The sequence below is a fragment of the Cebus imitator genome, unplaced genomic scaffold (assembly GCF_001604975.1).
Source record: "Cebus imitator isolate Cc_AM_T3 unplaced genomic scaffold, Cebus_imitator-1.0 Scaffold336, whole genome shotgun sequence".
Taxonomy (NCBI): Eukaryota; Metazoa; Chordata; class Mammalia; order Primates; family Cebidae; genus Cebus; species Cebus imitator.
Genome location: NW_016107651.1, coordinates 1,145,938 through 1,169,336, shown reverse-complemented (window position 1 = coordinate 1,169,336; position 23,399 = coordinate 1,145,938). Strand labels below are relative to the sequence as shown.

General features: G+C 38.1%; 1 protein-coding gene and 1 long non-coding RNA gene across 2 annotated transcripts in view; one reads left to right on the top strand and one right to left on the bottom strand.

Annotated features, from left to right (window-relative positions):
- The window catches only part of MAML2 (mastermind like transcriptional coactivator 2), a 371,737-nt gene that overhangs the window by 341,311 nt on the left and 7,027 nt on the right, over positions 1-23,399 (top strand). Inside the window, exons 3-4 of the mRNA XM_017505286.2 lie at positions 14,926-15,129; positions 20,495-20,606. Of these exons, the coding sequence (XP_017360775.1) occupies positions 14,926-15,129; positions 20,495-20,606 (316 nt within the window). The remainder of the gene's footprint in view (positions 1-14,925; positions 15,130-20,494; positions 20,607-23,399) is intronic.
- Positions 1,785-18,197, bottom strand: LOC119467825. The gene is made up of 2 exons (XR_005196450.1): positions 18,158-18,197; positions 1,785-5,488 (listed from the first exon to the last, which is right to left on the bottom strand). It is a non-coding gene; the product is annotated as an uncharacterized LOC119467825 (long non-coding RNA).

Sequence of the window (23,399 nt, the reverse complement as noted above, 5' to 3'; positions counted from 1 at the left end):
GATATATTCTTTAACAGATAAATGCAAGTTGTGGTCATATCTTGTCTCGCAGGATCCAAGTGATACGTTACCTAGGTTGGAATGCTGCCAAAATAGACCTGCCTCATTCTGAATTTTCTATTTTGATGAATAAATGTAAAGTATCATTCTGTAAACCCAAAGATATACTAGAAATTTTTGTAGAAGAAAAAAGCCTTTAAAAATGACTGATACCTAGAAATAATTTAGGCTCTCTAGTCTACTAGTCTTGCAATTTCAAACAAAAAGAAACAGAAACATTAAAATGCTCGTCTGTGTGTAGGTATAGAAGATATTCCTGATCTTACTGCTCAACAGAATTAATAAAAAATTTAGGTACTGTTTTCTATAGTCATAGAGCAGCATCAAATCTGGCAGTAGTGGTATCACTTATTTGATCAATGTAGACAGACAAAGTAATCAGACCAAAATAAAGTTGACCTTCCGTACTCTTCTCCACAGTAGACTTTTCATTTAAGGTTATCATTTTTCTAAAACATCATTTTGGTACCCTTCAGATCAAAATGTGTTTATATGGTTTGCATAAATAAGATTTGGTAAATAACTTGATTTTCTGGGAATGGATCCAAGTGAAACCTCTAATCTTTTGAAGTTCATCTCTTAGTGATTCTTAAGCAGAACTCAGCTTTTTTGAAGTCCCACTGAAGTATTTAGTGGCTTGCTTTGCTAATCCAAGAAAGACTTCAGAACTACATTTAACAGAGAACACATGGCTCCTTTCCTAATGTCCTTTCTGGCCATTATAATAGTACATTCAAAAAAGCAATCATGTCACATTAGACTAGACAAACACATTGGAAGATACTGACCACAGTCACTACATTTTATTTGTGCACCCAGATTTCCATGCCTAATAAACAACCTGCAATAACTGAGAAATAAGAAAAAATATGTCAAAATTTGTTACTTTGCAAGTTAATACATTTTATATATTTTAGTATAGAGTGGAGATTCAAAGCATAAAAATTATCTCTAGCAAAATATTTTGTATTCTTTTTACAGTATTAGGGAAAAATAAGAATCTTTTCACAGAATCAGTTGAGAAAAGTCAGAAGTTATTACCAAAGCTGTAGAATTCCACCTTATCCCTTGAAAATCGAGTCCAGAATTCGGTCTAATACATTTATTCAACATTTCCATTCCCAAGCTTCAGTGTTATTTACTTCAATGTCTTTGGAAGACAACCAGTTTGATCCGCCACTCTCCACCCTCAACTGAATCTATCTACTATTTGTTCATTATAGAGGCAAAAATCTTTACATATCTTGTTGATAGGTTGTATGTTTGACTCAATGGAAGAAATCAAATTATTTCATCACAGTGGTATTTATTGTTCCTTTGTTTAAATAAAAATGGAGTTTCAACTATTCTAGCACTAGAATGGAGTTTAGAAAGTATAGTCTAACTTCCATATCTTAAAACTGCAGAAAGTAAGGCCTAGAGAAGTCATGGGGAGGATTGAAAAATTTAAAAGATTTCCAGTTCACATGAAGCAGATCTCTAGAAGAATAAATTAAATGTCAGTATACGTGATAAGAAGTAGTAAAAATTGTCAGAGCAGATAATAGTTAAAAATAAACACTAGCATTTCTTGGAAACTGTCTTGTTCATTTGTGCTGCTGTAACAAAATACCACATATGGGGTAATTTATAAAGAACAGAAATGTATTTCTCACTGTTATGGAGGCTGTGAAGTCCAAGATCAGGCACTGGCATTGGTGTCTGGTGAGGGCCTGTTTTATTGATGGTTCCTTCTCATGGTGGCATTCTTCCATGGTGGTAGGTAGAAGGGCCAAAAGGGACTGAACTTACTTTCTCAATCCCTTTCATAAGGGCACCTAATCCCTGTCATGAAGCAGAGCCCTCATGACTTGATCACCTCCCATAAGGTCCCATCTCTTGTGCCACCACCCTGAGGATTAGATTTCAACAGGAATTTTGGAGGAGACGCATCATTAAAACCATACCAAACACCTCACAGGGGTCAGAGACTGTGTCACATATTTTATTTACATGATCTTATTCAAGCCATACAGCAATTCCATGAGAAAGGCACTATTATTTACTCCATAGTAGACAAGAAATCGAAACACACAAAATTGTATAATTTGTCCAAGAAAAACAATTAGTAAAGTATGAAGCAAATATTTACACATAGGCATTCGAACTACAAAAGCTACATTTTTTCATTATTATAATATACTGTCATGGGATATCACATGAGACATATGAGAATTTTCTAAGATTTCTTGCTTTGCTATCATGAAGAATATAACAAGCAGCTAAAAGTAGGCTATACAATTGTCATTAAGCTAAAATTCCAGAGTCAAAATTACTTACTAGGATTTTTTAACTCCCAAAGGAAAGATCTTATATTTTTTATAGGGTATAAGAAGCCATCTTTGGAAATCAATTTTTTTATTCCAGGTTTGTTTCATGTATAATTTGGCCATCATTTTGATTTAAGAACTAACCCTTTAAAAGGGATTTTCTTTCTTTGGAACTGTGGTATCATTTACCCCTTCTTCAGTCTCCATCATTACTGTTTACTGAATTGCCTTCACTTTTAATGAGAACAGAAAATGTTTATAACTTGTCCTATCCAAAACCAGAATAATTTCCAAACATTTCCAGAGGAATGGATAATTTTAAGGTATAAAACTAGTTTCTAATGTATATCCTTTTGAAATGAATGCTTTTGTGAAGAGAAAGTATAGGCCTGATATACAGTATACCAAAGGGAAAGGAAAAGGGGATTGATAGTTTATTCACTTTATAGAATAAACTCAACAAAAGATAACATTACTCTTAAACATAATTTCCTAATCTCATTTTAGTTGGTAGAGGCAGTGGTGATAATGCTCAGCTATTACTAAGTTTAAGTAAGAACATTTCTGGATAATTATTGTTTGTTGATTTATTACTATTACTAGAAATGCCATGCTACCATCGCTATCTGATGATCAGAAAGTGTATATCATTTAATGTAGTGCCTTTCATTATATGTATGATATTCAGAAAATTCATATGACATTAATATCGTATTGACTTAAGTGTAGATATTAATATTTGTTTTGAACCTGTTGCATATCTGTACTTCGCTTACTTTATGCTATTTGTTCTTAACCATCATTGGAAGTAAAATGTATTATATTTTACCCATATACAACATAGAAAAAAGCAGAGTTGAAATTTGAACCCAGGTCTGCCTGATCCCAGAACCCACCTTTCATTATTGCTGCCTGCTCGCTGATACTGCTTTTCAAACAGAGGGATTTTAAAATAGATTTATATTTTGTCTGTTATCTTGTTTATTAAGCTCAGTAGCCTTTAAAGTACTTTTGATTTTAAAGGCATACATGTGGGGAAAAAAGACAAGTTCTGTAACTTGTGTCTCCTTATCTTTAAAATATGAATAGTAATTAAAACATAATTATTGTGGGGACTCATTAAGATAATAAATGCAGGCCCTCAATGCATGCCTTGGCATTTATCTTTCAAAAAATGAGAACTATTAATACAAGTAAAACCCTTACTCCATCAGTGTGCCTTCTCCCTGCCTTCCAACACATGCATATCATCCTCATCATCCCCATGATCCTCCTCCTCATCCTCATCATCCCCATCATCCTCCCATTATTATCCTCATTAGCCTCATCATCATCGTCATTGTCGTCATGATCCCCGTCATCATTCACCACTAACTTTTCCTTCCTAAGACGTTCTTATTGCTAAGGGCCCTTCTAAGGTGGCACACCCATAAAAACAACATTGGATTCAACAAAGTTGCTCAACCTTTGCCTTTCTCCCCAACTTTGGTTTTCCATTTGCCTTTGAAAAGAGCCAACATTTTCACCCCATGTGCCTCACAGCAGGAAGTTCTGTCCTCATTTTTTCCGTCACATTGCTTCTTCAATCATTCATTTATTTTTAATGCAGAAAACATCTATGGAGAGTCTGCTGTACCCTGGAAATTTCACAATGAACATGTCCCAGCCTTTCAACCACTTAAAATGGGAGCTAGGTATAAGCAAACAAGCAGTTGTGATATAGAGTGACAAGAGCTGCCTACTGGGCAAGTACTGGGTATTACAAAAGCACAGGAGAGGGACACCTAACTCAGCTCTGGATGGTCAGAGAAGACTTCCTGAAAAAGAAATGACATCCAAGTTGAGCCCAGAAAAAAATGGATGTTCACCTGGTAGGAAGGGGCAGAGAGTGTTCCAGGCAGAAAGGATATGACCATATACAAACATTTGGAGAAAAGAGCTCTGTGGGTTTGGAGAACTGCATTTAGTTTCATATCACTATAGTACAGAGTGAGGAAAGGATGTGTTGAGAGATAATACTGGAGAAAGACACAAAGGCCAGATCATGGAAGGCCTTATGTGCTCTTCTTGGGAGTTAGGACGTGATCCCAAAGTTAGCGAGGAGCTATGGATGATTTTAAGCTGGGATACAGTGTAGAGGCTGTATCCAAGGAAAAATCACCTTATTGCTTTCATAAACACCAACCTTTGAGGTGGAGAGTGGAAGGGCTTGAGTTTTCAACCTGAGCTCTATGGATAGTCTGTGGATGTTTAGAGAATTTGCAAGTTCCCTGAAATTGTAGACAAAATTATTAGCTGCATGTGTTTTTGGGGGATAGGAGGAGAGGCAGAATTCGTAGCTATGTGAAATCCTCAAAAGGAACTGTGATCCAAATCAGTGTTTGAAACCACTGCTCTAGAGGCAGAAAGCTACAAGCCAACTTATAGAGCAGAAATTTGAAATCTGCCATACACAAGAGTCCTTCTAAAGTGGAAGAATTTCTCTTTTAAGAAAAATTTCTCATTCCTTCCCCTGAGTTACCAAGCTCTTCCCACTCCACCCTGACCCACTGACGTTTTGTTCCTGGCCTCTGTCCCACTGAATGCTGCTTTCTCACTCATGGAACTAGTCTCTGTGCCAACCCATAATACGTGTCTACCCCGGAGGCTAAGAATAGACACAGTGTCCTGGTGACTTAAAAATTGGGTAACATCTGAAGGATAAACTCTATAGTGACTACAAAATTCATGCTAATCATTTGAAGTAAACAGATTATAAACATATGATTGAGGTTTCCTTGCAGGGTGGAGGAGAAGGTACTGAGCAAGTAAAGAAAATTCCCCGTTAAATAGAAGGGAAAAGCCGCTACTATTCACAATTGTGAAGGGGAAAGAATACGAAACCAAATACTTTCCTCTGTTTTTTTTCAAGCATGACCTTTCAACATCTCCACCACCCCACATCTCACTCCCAATAAGTTCTATCAGATAAGCTACATTTCTTTCACGTGAATAGACTTTTTTCCATTTATTTCTTCTTAATGTATTTTCCCAGATTTGGATCTGTGTTCCTCATATCTCAGTTAGGTGTGTGACTCTGTGCAAGTCAATTCCTTAGACTTTCTGGGCAATGTCTTCATCTGTGAAATAAAGTTGGATGAAAGATCTGTAAGTTGCTGTTTAGTTCCTGCTATGTGTAATACTTCCTGGAGTGGAGGGCTATTGTAAATAGAGTTTATGATAAATATTTTTTATTTTCAACTTGTCAGTTACCTTAAAGGATTGCTGGGTATTTCATCTAAGGCATGTAAAAAATTTAATGTAAAAGACCAAAGTACCTCATATTATTTTTCAATACAGCCAAGTATAGCAAGGGTCAAGAAACTTTTTCTGTAAAGGGGCAGATAGTAAATATTTTAGGCTTTGTGTGCCATAGGTCTCTGCCACAACTATTCAACTCTGCTATACTGGGAAAGCAGCCACAGGCATATGAATGAATGTACATGACTGTGTTCCAATAAAATTTTATTTACCAAACAAGTGGCAGGCTGGATTAGGTGGTCATGCCATAGTTTGCTGACCCTTGAAATAGAAGACTGGAGGATCTGGTAACCTGAAGATAGGAGGGTTTCATCCCTTCGGTCTTTTCTGTTCATAAGCTGTTTCCTGGATGATTTCCTGGCGATTGTTTTGTTGTCATTGTTGTTGTCGTTGTTGTGTCAAACAAGAACTGCTCAATTATGCTGGCCACCCACAGCCACCTCACTATTAATGCCCCAAATAAATAACTTTGAGTGGGTGGGCCTGCCAGCTTGTAAGGAATCTGAAACAGTTCAGGCAACTTGTTTCTCAAGCACAGAGATAAATAAATGGCTTCATCAGCAGACAGTTCTGAAGATGAATAGCCGAGAGGAATAGTTAAGCAGTTAGTTCATTGAGACAGGGAAGGAAAGACAAAAGAGGGAAAGAGAGAAGAGAGTAGAGAGAAGAAAGATTGATTGAATAGCAAACCAGTTTGAGAGATCTACTGTACAGACTTGCCCAGCTGGGTACTTTATCTTGAATTTGTTTTGCAAATTGCAGATGCCTAGCTCTAGAAGCCAAGAAAAAGAAAGGGCAGTCATCCCACGCCAAAATACTCTCATGGACCTCAAGTAATTTACATTACTTCATTTTTATGGGGAGAAAAAATAATTATATAGTTCCCTTCCAAAATAAGTGAAGAGAAACAGAGAGCTATTTTACCCAGATGCCTAAAACAAGACAAATATTTTGTAGACCTTTTTTTTTTTAATTAAGAGAACAATACGTGCCCAGTAATTTTGACTGCTTTGTGAAAGTTATTGTGGCACTGTTCAGCCCACAAAACTGCTTTAACTATAAAACTGACTGAATCCAATATGCCTTAATATTTCCATATACACTTCAGTAAAGCTCGGGATATTTTGTACCCTATTCTACCTTTTGGTGAAATCAATCCTGCCTGAAGGGTCCTTACAATTCCATTGAAATGAAAAAAATAGGTAATCCCAGTGATTTTGTTAGTTAATATCTTTTGTAAAGATCTCTCACATATTGACCATGATTTACAGAGACACTTGGTCAAAGTAATACCCAGGCCTATCCTCTGCTGTTGATTATTGAGATTTACAAGATTTTCTTCACGCATACTATTTCTTTAAATATTTATCCCAGAAAATTTAAAGAAAAGGGTAGTCGTGAATTCACTGGTCGAAGGCTGGGACAGTAGGGTTTGTTCTTAATTTTTTAATTTGAACTGTTTTTCAAAAGGGCTTCAAACTGCCTTTGAGAGAAACACAGTTAATACAGAGGACAGGTAATTTTTCTTCTAAGGAAAAAGGATACCCATTTAAAAGAGTTCATGTTTTCTCCTAATTGTCTTCCATGTTTGTAGACGTAGCTTGCAACCTCAGTGAGCTAGTGCTTCCCATGGTGATCCATATACAAGATATTAAACCAATGAAGTAAAAACTTAGGGAAAGCTAATTTTTTAATCAGATTTTTTTCCATAAGTTAAAATGTGCATCCAGCATCCTTGTGAAGTTACTTAACTTGTGAGCATGTTTTCTTTGCCTCAAGCTAAAAGATTCAGCCATCATACACCTGATTTACCAAATGGTCTCCTAACATCCTTAAGACCATTCTAGCAAATAGATGGTTCATCGGTAGCACAGTTGGAAAACTTAAAAGTATAGGCAAGTGGCAGGATTTTCCAGCAGGCTGCATGGACTTTGTTGCCCTCTTAATATAGCAGTGCCCACAATCCACGGTGTGACTATGACTGTCTTCTCTCCTTGGAGGTAAAAGCCCTGTAAACAAGAACTGTGTCCAAATTACCTTCATTTCTCCAGTGCCTTGTGAAATGCCTGGTACATAGGTTATACATAGTCAGTATCTGCTTTTTTGGAAAGTAAGTGAATGAATGAAAGCCATCATGTGTGAAGCATTTTCTTTGTTCATATGTTATTAAAAATAGCACCCTAGTATTCTGAAGAGAATTCCAAATAATATGTCAAGAATATTTCTGTAAATTTAGCAGAGGTTGAATGATCATGTGCTAGGGATGTGATATAAGAAATTGCAGTTTGGAGATTTGGACTAGAATGGACAGGTAAGGAGGTTAGGTAGGTAGATGGATGGATGAGATGGATGGATGGATGGGATAGATGGATGGATGGGATGGATGGGATGGACGGATGGATGGGATGGATGGATGGATGGGATGGATGGATGGATGGGATAGATGGATGGATGGATGGGATGGATGGATGGATGGATGGATGGGATGGATGGATGGATGGGATGGATGGATGGGATGGATGGATGATTGGGATGGATGGATGGGATGGATGGATGGATGGATGGATGGATGGGATAGATGGATGGGATGGATAGATGGATGGATGGATGGGATNGATGGGATGGATGGATGGGATGGATGGATGGATGGGATGGATGGATGGTTTGATGGGATGGATGGATGGATGGGATGGATGGATGGATGGATGGGATAGATGGATGGATGGATGGGATGGATAGATGGATGGATGGATGGGATGGATGGATGGGATAGATGGATGGATGGGATAGATGGATGGATGGATGGGATAGATGGATGGATGGATGGGATGGATAGGTGGATAGATGGATGGGATGGATGGATAGATAGATAGATAGACAGACAGACAAATAGAAATTTGGGTAGATAGAGGCTTTGCTATATAGGGAAGTTTTGCTATATAAAGAGTCTAGTATCCGTATGAATTTGAGTTCAAAATTCTTGAGCAGTTCGATCAAGAATATCTAGCCTCTTCTTAAATGACAGATGAAGATGAAAACATTTAAAAAATACATATATGAATGTATTATGAAATCTTCACTACTGATTTGAGATTATTTTAAAACATTCTCAGAGTGAAAGAGCAAAGATGGGATGACTAAATGCTAGCAGTGGTTAGGGACAGAGCAGTGAATTTCTAATGAAGGGCCAAAGCATGAGTGGAAGAGGATGCTCACAAGTGGGCCTTAGAGTGAGCTCGGGACCACTTGCGTACAGCTGAAAAATATTGAAATGAAGATCTCAGATGCTTTTTGATTGGATGCTTTATCATTTTGAGAAAAAGATATATCCCACTAAGAGATTATGATTCTAAAACTCATACAAATGTTTTTTGTTTTAGATTCATGAGAAGTCCTTTTAGTGTCTTTTTACTGCTTCATTCCCAAGGTCCAGATGAATGCATGATGCACAACAGATACTTCATAAATATTTGTTGAATTAATTAATAAGAGTAAACTGAAGGTAATAATTCTAAAGACAGGCCGATTACTGATAGAACCTTATTAAAAGAATACAAACAGGTTTTCATTGGTCTGGCAGTCCTGTGCTGGGTTAAAACAAGGATCAAGAAGTTCTATCTTCACTTAAGCACTAGCATGCTACACTATCTCATTGACTAATGCTATAAAAAGACTTTAAGATCTCTAATGCGCACATACACGCAGTCGCAAACGTGGAGAACTATCTAGAAGTGTACAATAAATATATATTACTGTGTACTCATAATTGATTTAAAACCCAGGAGGATAGGACCAGAAACCTATTTTGTAGGTTAGAATCAAACACTGTAATTTTATAGGTAAAAACAGGAAAAGAACACATAAAATGGAAGATCATGCAAGTTCATGATTTGAACCAGCCATTGACTATTCCTTCCTGCCAAATCAATCTTTAACTACAGTTTCTCTAGAAAACTGGGTTTTCTATCATGTGAAAGACTACATGGATGAAAATAGCCCAGTTCTTTCACAATCACATACACGCATGTATGCACACATATGCACATACTCTCATCTATCAGTTGAGCATGTGCCATTTTTACCATGGCTGTCATATGCCCTTCAGGAGAAAATGTGTGCTGGGCAAAATACAGATGATTTCTATTAAGTTCCCCATCGGTTGAGTTTAAAGCAAAGAGTGAGGCTGAATATGAAAATCAAAGCCAATGCATCGAAGTAGATTTTTCTTTTAAACTATTTTATGTACTAAAGTTTGCAGAACATCTTGGCAATGACAGCAAGCCTGTGTAAGGAGGTATTTTGTGTTTTATAGCAAACATAAGTACAAAAAAATGCAACAGCAGCTAAATATTACTTCAATCATGAATTCAAAGAATGTGTATAGCAGGTACATGGTAAAACCCATGAGCTAGAAACTACAAGGTTTAAAAATTTTTTACGAAATTCCAAAGAGTTTATCTCTTATTCTTTCCTCCATTCCAGGGCACCTCCCTTCACCCCAGCACTAGTTTCAAATTTGGAAAACCCTCCAGACCCTAGGGAAAAGAGTCCTAAAGTATCTTTTGGTATCTTGAAGGAATGAAACTACATTTAGCACAGTCTATCTGTTTGATTAGAGAGAGAAAGAGGCATAGTTACATTTTCATGGCATGTAGATCTCTTATAAATCTTAGAAAAGGGTGGTTTTCTCTGGAAATTATTTTGGAGTTCATCAATTCTGCCAACATTGAGCACTCTGCCTACCTCTTTTCTTTCTCTTCTTTTTCCCCTTTTCTAAATACATGTCGGTCTCTAGAAAATAAAAAATTGCTTTTCAATATACAGACTAGACATTCAATATACATTGTCAAATGCACTAATGGATTGATGTATTCATGGATGACTAGACTAGGCCTTAGTTGATCTGGGATTTATTTATGTATTTTTCCTTCAACTTTTAAGTTCTGGGTACGTGTGGGATGTGCAGGTTTGTTACATAGGTAAATGTGTGCCGTGATCTGGGTTTTAATCTTAAGATACTAGTAGGTATCATACAACCTAATGGAAATGATTATGCATTGCTTTTTGTTGTCATAACTTTGGGTGAGTCCATAGGTGGAGTGTGTGGTGTGTGTAGCTTATCTTCCCAGATGAACTGTATGCCAGAGTTCTTAAACTCAAATGACCTACATGGACCAGGCAAGTGATAGAAATGAGGAAAATGGGTGGGTATAATAAAGCAAGGAGTAGTCGAGGCTGTGACCAACTGGAGAGCACAAAGAGCAAGTTGTGTTTCAAACATGATGGGGGCCAAACACACCACATCTGTAGTCCAGGAGCACTTACAGTGTGAGCTCCTTCACAAGACTCAATGGGTATAAAACATCTCTCTAATATTTAAAAACACAAAAATAACAAAATAATAGTAGTTAAAGTGTATCAAACACCTCTACTAAGTCCCTAGCACTATTCTAAAATTTATCTTGTCAAATTTTAGGTAATTAATATAATCCCTTTATTTTACAAATGAGGAAACTAAGGTACAGTCCTTACTAAATGTACATTGATTGCACTATGCATAAATCATTGGGTGTTAAAAGAATAAAAACCAGAACAACAAACAACAAAGTGAACAGAGACCTGAGCTGAGACCCTAACTGAGAAGAAAGAAGCATACCCCAAAAGAGAGCCCATTAGAGAATGATACTCCACTCATCTTCTGGCATCTTCAAGTAGGAGGATGAAGGTAATTCCCCAAATCCCTGGGTGACTCATAATCTGCAATATAACTAAGACCGCTCCATTTCTGAGAGACTTGACACAGAACAGCTTTCTGTAGTCTGCAAGTTCTATCTCCTTTGTTTCACAATGAAAACAAACAAAAACAGGCTATTGTTCTTATGTGTAGAAATGACTTTAACAATTATGAGCAGCTGTTGTTTAGTAAGTGCTTACTATGTGCTGGGTATTAGATTATCTCCTCTAATTCTTGTGAGGATCCTGTGACGTCTGTACTGTTATTATTTTATTTCCCTTTCGCGGATAAGAAAACTGAGGCTTAGAGAGGGGAATGAACTTCTGCCACATCACACAACTAAGTGTCAGAACCGGTGTATGAACCAAGGAAGACCTATCTCCAGAGCTTATGGTCTTGTCCATTGCATGGCAATGCAAAGAAGATGAAAAGTGTTTGTCATTTTTCCACCTGTGCTTGTCAGCTACTTAAACAAACAAACAAACAAACATGAAATCTTCTTTTGAAAGTCTTGCATAAAGCTAAATTATATCAAAGAGAAGAGCAGACTCTTTCTATTCTGGTTCAAGTGGAGAGTAGAAAGCAAACTACTGTCTCCAGTACACTCTTTCCCACCTTGATGTCTTCCACCGCCACTTCCAGCTGTCTTTACACTTCCCTGATCCTGCCTCTTTCTCCCTGTCACAGGCTCTGCTTCCCTGTCCGTAGTCAGGGTGCACCCAAAGGCTCAACCCCCAATCCTCCATGCATTTCCTCATTCTTTTGCCCTCCACAGCACTCAGCTCACAGATCTTCGTCTCCTACCATTCTGTCAATGACTCTCAAGTGCTTGTCTCCAAGCCCACATTCCTAGTAGCCTATAGGACACATGGGGTGAAATCTTGTCCAAAAGTCATGATGGATTTAAGGTTGAAAGAACTGACTGGTCACAGGGGTGTAAATATATTAGAGGATGGCTTCCTTAAGCTGCACAAAGGATGTACTTCAGAGATGGCTATAATCATTTTTTACTAACTAGTGAAGAGGATCTCCTCACCCTGTCCTCACTCCCCGGTCCTCTCCAACACACTTCCTTCCACCTCCCTGACCTGAGGGTGCTCAACCCTGGGAAGAGGGCTGCATGAACTGATGGGGTGGCCCAGGTTTAAAGTACAAAAATCTTTCTTCTCAATACTTCCTGTCTCAGATGACATGTAGTGAAGTATAGTGATTGAGAATTGGAATTGTGGGGTCAGACACACCTGGCTTCAAATCCTCCGCGGCCACTTACAGCTATGTGATCTCTCTAAGCTCAAGTTTCTTATCTGCAAAATTGGGATAGGGATAAATTATTGGGATGATAATACAAGCTTTTACTGTTTTGTTGGGAGAAGTGAATGAGATAAAGCACTGAACACAGTGACTGGCTGATAATAAGCCTCAGTGGATGGTCGCCCTTAGGATGATTTCGTAACCCTTTGTGTTTGAGATAGCTAGTGAGCTCTGCAGCCCCAGGGATTACTAAGGCAAGGCCATGGCTTTGGGCTTATGGCTTATTGATTTATTTATTTATTTCAGCTCAGCACATAAACAAAAAGAAGGAAATAAAAGGGAAGAGAATTTCCACAAGTAGTGTATCTGCCACCACTACTCATGTGCTATCATGGGAGTTGCTTTATTTATTTATTTATTTTTTTATTTTTTTGAGGCAGAGTCTTGCTATGTCGCCCAGGCTGAAATGCAGTGGCCAGTGGCACAATCTCAGCTCACTGCTACCTCTGCCTCTTGGGTTCAAGTGATTCTCATGCCTCAGCTTCCCGAGTAACTGGGATTACAGACGCGTGCCAACACACCTGGCTAATTTTTGCATTTTTGGTAGAGACAGGGTGTCACCATGTTGGCCAGGCTGGTCTCGAACTCTTGACCACAGGTGATCTGCCCGTCTCAGCCTTCCAACGTGCTGGGATTATAGGCGTGAGCCACCACACCCAACTCCCTGCTTTATGTTTTTATGTCTTGTAACCTCACACAGTTTGGTTGGTGAATGATGTGGATTTTTTTGCCAGGCGCGGTGACTCATGCCTGTAATCCCAGCACTGTGGGAGGTCAAGGATCTAGGATCACTTGAGCCCTAGAGTTTGAGACCAGCCTGGGCAATATAGTAAGACCCCATCTCTACAAAAAATTTAAAAATTAGCCAGGTGAGGTGGCACACACCTGTGGTCCCAGCTACTTGGGAGGCTAAGGTAGAAGGTTTGCTTGAGTCTGGGAGTTGAAGCCTGCAGTGAGCCATAATTGTGCCACTGCACTGCAGCTTGGGTGACAGAGTGAGACTCTGTCTCTTAAAAAAAATAAAGAAAAAAAGAGAGAAAGAGTTGGGTTTCTTTTGTCCCCATATAATCAGTATTTCCCAAAGCATATTCCCTGTGCCACTGAGTATAAGAATGACCTAAGGAGGTACTCTTATCTATAGCCTCAGAATCCCTGGGACAAGGCCAGGACATCTGACTTATAAGCTGCTTCCCAGATCATTCTGATCAAAGTATAGCTATTTTTGACTTACTGTTTTTATCATATAGTCCATTTTAATCTAAAATTTGACTGTATATTTTCTTGTATTTATATGTGTAAGCATTTCTCCCTCACTTGGGTGATAAATTCTCTAGAGTGATGACCATATTTACTAATCTTCTTGTAACCCCACTAGTGTACTCGTGTAGAGCTCAATCCTAAATGTATCATTGGGAATTAATGAGAATATTTGACTGGGTTTAGCTTGCCGTCTTGAAGAGTCCTGATTTGTCAATACCAAAAAATTGGTAGAGACCTCACATTAGAAAGGCAGCTCACTAGGACCCAATGTTATTTGATACATAATTGAGTTTTTAATCAATATTTTCTCATTGTCAGTGTGTTAGGTTTTCTTTTACTGAGATTCTTGTACCAAGATACCTGAAGTGTTGACCAGGAAACAAAATTAACAAGTCCCTGAGAAGTGAAGTTCTTTCCAAGTTTGAGTTTATAAAACAGAAACTCACAGGCCTTCCTGCCTTTCAGTTGCAGAAAACTGGGCAAGGCAAAATGCCTTCTGTCCAAAATGATTTCAACTTTTAAACACGTGAATTAAAATATGATTTTCATTGCAGGATCAGCAATGATACCTGCTAACTTTGGGAAAAGGAAGGATTTGTTACACTATGGTGTTTATTCCTGAGAAATTGAGAGGTTTGCCATATGTCCTTATGGTAGTTTTCTTTGAGGTTCCATAAACACCTTCTGGAATGTGGAAGTTCCACCATCAGAGTCCAGTGGGAGTTTTTCCAGTGCCCTAATGTCATTAACCCAGCTGCTTTGGTTGCTGTGATATGCAATTATTTCTTCTACATTTAAAAAGCGATTCTCTGATCTCTAAACCATTAACCATGTTTGAGCTTTAATAAGATGAAAAATGTTTGGAATCTGAGTATATAACGTTTGTGCTACATTTTTCTTTTTTTTTTTAAATTCACAGTAGCTTTTCCTTCCCCCCTTTCTCTTCTTTAGGATCAACACTCTGTGGTAGGCCAGAATACAGGCCCCAGTCCAAGTCCCAACCCCTGCTCAAATCCAAACACTGGAAGTGGTTACATGAACTCCCAGCAATCACTGTTGAATCAGCAATTGATGGGAAAGAAGCAGACTCTACAGAGGCAGATCATGGAGCAGAAACAGCAACTTCTTCTCCAGCAGCAGATGCTGGCTGATGCGGTAAAATTTTCTCTTAATTTCTACTGAACCAACCTGTTGACCCAACAGAGAGAATTTATTCTTTTCTATCTATATTTACTGTACCTGATATATGACAGCAACAAAGGCGTCCTGACTGTAAGAGAGGATAATTTCATATATTTAGTGTACTGCAGGAAGAAGAAAAAAACAAAACAAAACTTGATTTAACAGCTGCTAGACCCTTGGAATGCATGGCACCTCTGCTAACCAGCCCTGCCCAGCCCAGCCCAGGAATGTCTAGAACAACCAACATGGGCATTTGAATCACGCAAAATAAACCACTGTTGTTCCCCAGGCTTAAGGGGCAGAAGTAGTAAACTGAACTTGAATCAACTCAAATACAAACTGATTTTAGAGATAAGAGTTTTAAAAACAATTTGAAAAGCCAACATGGAGCCTTAAAACAAAGATTTGGCTTCCAAAATAAAGCAACTCACAATGGGGAATTTTTTTAAAAAGAAAATATAAATACATTTCCCATTTGCCCTGTGTTTATTAGGTTGGTGCAAAAGTGATTGGGGTTTTTTGCCACTACTAATGGCAAAAACCACAATCACTTTTGCACCAACCTAATATTTGACTTTTTAAGAAAGACAAGATTGTGCTGCCCACACACTACCCATGCATTAACCCTGCTTCAGTATTTATCTGCTCAGCCCTAGTTTCATTGTCTCCCTTCAAACTATTTGGCCAAATGAAATAAGAAGTACAGGTAACCATCTCCAGGTGAGTAGAACTAAGGTACACAGAAAAGAGAAAAACAAAATCAAATAATCTTATATTCAAGGAGCTTTGCAGTAAAAGTCAGAAATGCAGGACGCAACACATGTTGTAATTATCAGTAAATATTAATTTGCAATGAGGGTAGAGCCATAAACAAGGCAAATCCTCTCCTAACCCTAAAGAATCCTTGAGCCCACTGAGGATGTGTCAAATAAATTGGCCAACTGTAATCCATGTGATTAAATGCTATACTCTGGGAACTACTAGAAATGATTCAGAAAGAACATTCTATCTACTGAATATCTGAAAGTGGAGTAGAAGATGAGAGGAGAGCAGGAGGGTTATTTTAGCCAGAAGAGCCAGCATATTCAAAGACCTAGGGACAATAGGTCTTAGAATACTCCATATTATGTCTGCCAAGGCATTGAGTGTGCACAAGAATGGGGAAATGATGGGTAAAGATGCCACAGGTAAGAGCCGGGAGGGTGGGGCTTGAAAGACCAGAATTTACATTGAAAAGCAATGGAAGAGATTTTAAGGATTTAACAGAAGGAGAGGCACTAGATTCACATTTGCATTGTAGTAAAAGTATAAAAATAGTAAGAGAAAATGTAATAGAGAGAAAGACTAAATCCAGCCTGAAAAGATTGAGGATAGTCTCTCAAAGAGGCAGAATTTGACATTGATTTTGAAGGACTGTAGGATTCTGATAGGCAAGTAGGTGGGGTCCACTATTATAGGTGGAGGGTGGACCAGCCACCAAAAGGACAGCCTGGGTGTCAATTTGTTGGTTAGTTTGAGATTGCATTATGAAATATTTAATCCCTGATAAAAAGTAAACACAGCATAACAATCACTTTTTTTTAAGGAATTACCAGTGGAATAAGTTTCATATTCAGGACATATGAAAAGAAATAATTAGAAATAAATTTATTTGGCCTGGACTAAGGAATAGTGAGAAATAATATTACAGATGACCTTGAGTGCTGCCATAAAGTTTAAGGGAGTCACAGACTGGATCACAAAGTGACACAACTGGCTTCTTCTAGAAATCATAGTTTTGAAAACTCCCGTCCTCCCCGCTGTTCCCTTCCCCTCCCATTTTTTATCCTTATAAACTAAAGAACTTAGAAACAAGGGCAATAGAGAGAAACATGTATAATCTAAGGTTGACTTACTGGGTACACTTTCATCACTACCATCAATACTACTAGTTTCATGAATTATAACACACACAGGTTGATTTTCAGCTCTTGTTAAAAGACAAGGAAGTGGTAGCATACACATTCCATAAGGGTTCTGGCCTGGCACTGGCCTGGTTCTGGCCTCCCACTGGGCCCCGCTTGAGTCACCACTAAGACAGGTGCAAAGAGCAGTGGCATTAAATTGTGTGCGATGAATGAGGCTGCTGTTTTTGTGATTTTTAAAAACCATCCACTTTTCTTTTTGTTTGGACACCATTGAGGGTGTCTGTGCTTTTTAGCACATCCAGGAAGAAGTGGTCTTTGATACCACTGTACATTAGCATATGCTTTGTGGTCCTTTGCAGTCAGTTGGCAAGGCCACATAGGCACCTAAATTGAGACTTTTTCTCATGAAAGTTTGTTATCCTTATTCTCTTTTATTCTCCTACCAATGAGGCACAAATAAGCGACATGAATAGTACTTCTTACAACAGACATCATAATTACCAACATGCATTGTGCACCTACTGTGTTCCAGGCACCAAGCTGGATTTTCACAGAATTAATAGGAATATGACGGAGGTCCTATAATTATCCACATCTCACATTTTTACAGATGGAGAAACTGAAACAGAACAGATACGTATGATAACAAATGATTTCTATAATGGGTTTTCAGGTCCAAGAGATTGGGTTATCATTAGATATTAGTTCATAAATTAAATTTCATTTTGCAGAAAAGTAATCTCAGGAATGGCCTATATGTTTATATTTGCACAGAATGAGAATGTAATTCTTTTGCAAAATGTAGCCATCTCTATTCAGTATTGCTCTCTAGTCTTTGCTGCTCTTCAACACAAAGGGACAACATGGAAGTTCTATGTTATGTCCATATGCAAGGTTATTAGTCTAATTCATCTGTGAACAAGTAGTTTGAGAAACCTAAATTTCTGGAGACACACACACACACACACACACACATATATGAAAACCCTTTGAACAACAATTTAGCCCCCTGGTGTGGATAAGCCTGACGAACATAGTGAAATCCCGTCTCTACTAAAAAAATACAATAATTAGCTAGGCATGATGGCAGGCACCTGTAATCCCAGCTACTCGAGAGGCTGAGGTGGGAGAATCACTTGAACCCAGGAGGTGGAGGTTGCCGTGAGCCGAGATCATGCCACTGGACTCCAGCCTGGGTGACAAAGCGAGACTCCATCTAAAAAAAAAAAAAAAGTCAATAATTATTTTGCAATATAGTCTATGATGGGAGGTCAAGGACCTTCTTCTCTCTCTTTATCTCTCTCTCTCTTTTTTCTCTCTCTCTCTGTCTCTCTCTCTCTCTTGCCCACACACACACTCACACATACACACCCTGTCTTCTTCAGTATAAACAGTAGAAACACCTAATTACATAAGGAAGAGTGACAGATGCTTTTGGAAAAAGGGAATTTCAGAAAGTCCCATGCTTGGTATAAAAATCAAAACTGTCATCCTATACAACAGTTTACCACAGGGCTGGTTGAACATCGCCACATTTGGGTTCATGGAACATCTCAAGCTGTTTCTTAAACATTTAGGGGTTGGGCAAAACCAAAAAGCATTTCACCAACCACTTTTTCCCTTAATTTATAAACCCATGTTTAAAATAAATGCAATCCATATGTTTCTGATTCATTTACACTTAGCTCATCAAAATTGTGTTTTATATGAATTACTTATGTGCAAAAAACTGTGTCTTTCAAGCTTTTTTCTTAGCAACAAGAATTTAAATTTGGTTTGTTGTTGTTTTAAGGCTTTTTCCCCTCCTTTATAGTAGATTTATTCTACTAAGAAGGTCTGGAATTTGATGGGAAACTGAGAAACACATGGTTTAAGTCAGTTCTAAGTTAGGCAGTGCACATTTGTCTTCCAGCTAATTTACCCATGTATCTACTACAAAGTTTTTTATTTGTTGACCTTTCTATAATTCCAGTGTTCTCTATCTACCTGGGCTGATTATTTTTATCTTGAAAATTGAGGTTGCTTTGGTGTGCATACAAAATTGCAGTTAAGTAATTCTAAAAACTCCTTGATCCATACCAAAGAAGAAAAAAAGCAGCCCTAAATTCCCAAAGCTGATATGACACTCACAGCCAAGCCATTTTGTTCTCTGCTGGGTATAAACAATCCTACCGATTGTCAATCTCAGACAGGGTTACTCTGAGACCATAATAAAATGAGACAAAATAAGACTTCATCATTTTGTCTAAAAACAGGCACAAACAAGGTCTCTGTGCAACCTCCAAAATGCCAAACCCCCCTGTCTCTTGTTAAATGAGTGATAGCTACTTCTTTATTCAGTTAGAACTGACTTTACTTTCTGACATCTTCCAATCTAGGACAAAGCCCCATTTCCTTAGACCCTCCCTAAGTCACTCAAAGTCCAAATCTTAGGACAGAGTCTTTCTAACATTCTCCTGCTGAGATACCCTGTGCCCCTCATGTTGTGTGTTCTTCCTTGCTGCAGCAAGTAATAAACCCAACAGCTGTGTTCCTGGTGGTCTCTGGCTGAGGATATTGACATATTAAAAGAATGTCTCTATTTTTTTCTCTTAGCTTCCAAACTCTCCTATTCTAAAGATCAAAAGGCTGATTCCAGAAGGAAGAGATGAAGGGAGGCTAGGGAACCTGTGTTTTTAGAATGGGGAGCTGAGAACAGAGTAGCAAGGGGCCCTCATACTATGTGTCAGGAAAGAGCTGAGTTTTGGACTCAGGATTTGGTCTCGGTTCTACCACTGTGTGATCTTGAACAAGTTACTTAGCCAAACAAGGCTTCCATTTCCTCATTTTTTAGGTGGAAATAATCATACCTACTTTTAAGAATTGTTTATGAGGAGGTTTAAAAAAAGAGATCACATTGATATAGTGTCTATATCATTATCTGTTGGTTATCTCCTGATATCTCCTCCTACTTAGGGTTATGAGATTTAACAAATAAGAATACAGAATGCCCAGGTATTCTGTATTTTATCTGAAAACCCTACTCCTATGCTTTTCCCACTCTGTGGGACCAGAACTATATGTAGGTACCTGCCAAAGTATATCAGGTGTGCTACAGCATAAAATTAGAAATTAGAATCTTGAAAATCACAGAAATTTAGTTCTCATTGAAATCAAATTGCAAAATAAAGAAAATAAGAGTAGTTACTAAAACCAAAACACATGTTGAGTGTTATGGAGAAGTAGAAATGATACTTCCATACAGAAAGTTTATTGAAATCGAAAAGATTTGTCTCTGAATTAAGACTATGAAATAAGGTCATGATTTGTAACCCATGATTGCAAAATTGTTCTTTTCTGAAATTTTACAAAATTTTACATGCATTTTCACAAGTGAAAATGGAATGATACAATTTAATGTGTTTTCATTTGTTCTCATATCATTTCTTAAGGAGAAAATGGCTCCACAAGATCAGATAAACCGACATTTGTCAAGGCCACCTCCAGATTATAAAGACCAAAGAAGAACTGTGGGCAATATGCAACCAACTGCTCAGTATTCTGGTAAGTGTTCTTAAAAAGTAATAAAAATTATAGGTGTGAAAGGAAAAAACTTCAATTTTCAATAATTCCTTTTCCGTTTAACTCACATTTGATTGTAATATTTTTCTTAGAATCTCTAACTCCCATTTGGCTTTCATACCAAGACTACTCTTAAATACCTTTTAGTCCTTTCATCAGTTCTTGCTTAGCCTCACATATTTCACCACTCCGGATTACCTCCGAGAATTCAAAAGAGCTAAATATTTTTCTGTTAGGTTCAATCATTCTCCTCCCAAAGAGATATCTTAACCCAGGTAGTAGAAGGTAAGCAGGCACTTCTCCCTCTTAGATGGGCACTTGTGTCACTTTCACAAATCCTAGTCTTTTTCATCCACCATTGAGCCCATCTCCAAGGCTTCCCCTTCAAAGACAAATGGTCCTGCCACAAAGGAATACTTGAAAAGCAAATTAAGTTTTCACAAGGTCTGTCAAAAACAACAAAGGTGAACCCCATTTAAATCACAAAGCAAATCTTCTTTTTTTTTTTTTTTTTTTGAGACAGAGTTTCACTCTTGTTACCCAGGCTGGAGTGCAATGGCGCGATCTCGGCTCACCGCAACCTCTGCCTCCTGGGTTCAGGCAATTCTCCTGCCTCAACCTCCTGAGTAGCTGGGATTACAGGCATGCGCCACCATGCCCAGCTAATTTTTTGTAGTTTTAGTAGAGACGGGGTTTCACCGTGTTGACCAGGATGGTCTCGATCTCTTGACCTTGTGATCCACCCGCCTCAGCCTCCCAAAGTGTTGGGATTACAGGCTTGAGCCACCGCGCCCAGCCAGCAAATCTTCTTAATAGTTCTCTCAGTAAAAAATAAATGGTAAGTACAAAAGTCCCCCAAATTCTCTCTCCTCCCACTCATTAAACTCCAAAAGAACCTTTCCCAAACCCAGCCTATATTGTTCTGCCTTCTCCTATTCAGCGTCTATTCAATTCACTTCTGCGCTTTCCTATATAAGTTAAGCTTATCCTCTTGGGTTTCCTAAGTTCTCTCTGTCTTACCTGTTACCTCCATCTCTCAGGAAGCCATAAAGAAGATTCTCTAAAGAAAGAAAGGCTGTGAACACTCCTATTTTATTAATATTTCCTGGTACTATTAAGTGTACTTTTAAACATGTTGTCCTGACTTATTTAAACTCCCTCAAATACATACAACAGTTTGCCTCTTTCAACTAAAGTTGAGAATAGAGCTGGGCTCAGTAGCACATGCCTGTAGCCCCAGCTATTCTGGAGGCTGAGGTGGGAGGATTGCTTGAGCCCAGGAGTTTGAGGCCAGCCTCAGCAACATATTGAGACATTGTCTGTAAAAACACCAAATAAAATTAGTAATGGGATGTATGCATTCCACATTCAAAGATTACTTTGCCTCAGGGCAAAAACAGGGTTCTCTAGTTTATTGTCCTCAAAAAGGTTGAAAGCTAAGATGTGGTTTTCAGTCATATATTGCTTAATGATGGCGGTATGTTCTGAGAATTGCATTTTGTTGTGCAAACATCAGAGAGTACTTACACAAGCCTAGGTGGTCTGGCCCACTGCACACCTAGGCTGTATGGTATGGCCGATTGCTCCCAGGCCGCAAACCTGTACCGCCGCATGTTACTGTGATGACTGCTGCAGGCAGACTACTACACAATGGTAGGTATGTGTGTATCTAAACATAGGAAAGGTGCAGTAAAATATGATTAAAAAGATTAAAAAAAAAATGGTACATTTGTATAGGACCCTTACCATGAATGGAGCTTGCAGCACTGGAAGTTGCATTGGGTGTCAGTGAGTGGGTGGCATGTGAATGCAAACGTCTAGGACATCCCTGTACGCTACTATGGACCTTGTAAACACTGTATACTTAGGCTGCACTAAACTTATTTTTTTTAATTTCTTTCTTCGATAGTTAATTTGTATGTCAATTTTTTTTTGCTTTGCTTTACAACCTTTAAATTTTTTAAGCTTTGGACTTTTGTGATGGCACAGTGTAAAACATAATCACACTGTACAGCTGTACAAAGATATTTTTTTCTTCATATCTTTATTCTAGGAACTTTTTTCTATTTTCTTATAATTTTTAAATTATTTTTCATTGACACATAATTGTTCATATGTATGGGGTACAGTAGGATATTTTGATGCATGGACCAGTGTGTAATGATCAGATCAGGGTAGTTAGCATAACCAGCATAGCAAACGTTATCATTTCTTTGTGTTCGGAGCATTCAAAATCCTCTTCTCACTATTTGAAAACAGTATAAATTATCCTTAATTATAGTTGTCCTTCAATGCTATGGAACACCAGGACTTTTTCCTCCTCTCTAGCTGTAATTTTGTATCCATTAACCAACTTCTCTCTGGCTTTTTCTCCCCACATCCTCCCCACCTCTAGAAACCACAGTTCTGCTCTCTACTTCTATGAGATCAACTTGTTTAGCTGACACGTATGACTGAGAACATATGGTTCTGTGCCTGGCTTATTTCACTTAAAAAATTTTATGGTTTTGTTTTTAATTTTTAAGCTTTTTTTTTTTTTTTAACTAAGACACAAACACACACATACACACATTAGCCTAGGCCTGCACGCACAAGGTCAGAATCATCAGTGTCACTGTCATCCACCTCCACATCTTGACCCATTGGAAAGTGTTCAGGAATAATAACACGTGGAACTTGTCACCTCCTAAGATAACAATGCCTTCTTCTGAAATATCTCCTGAAAGACCTGCCTGAGGCTGTTTTACAGTTAACTTTTTTTTTTTTTTTTTTTTT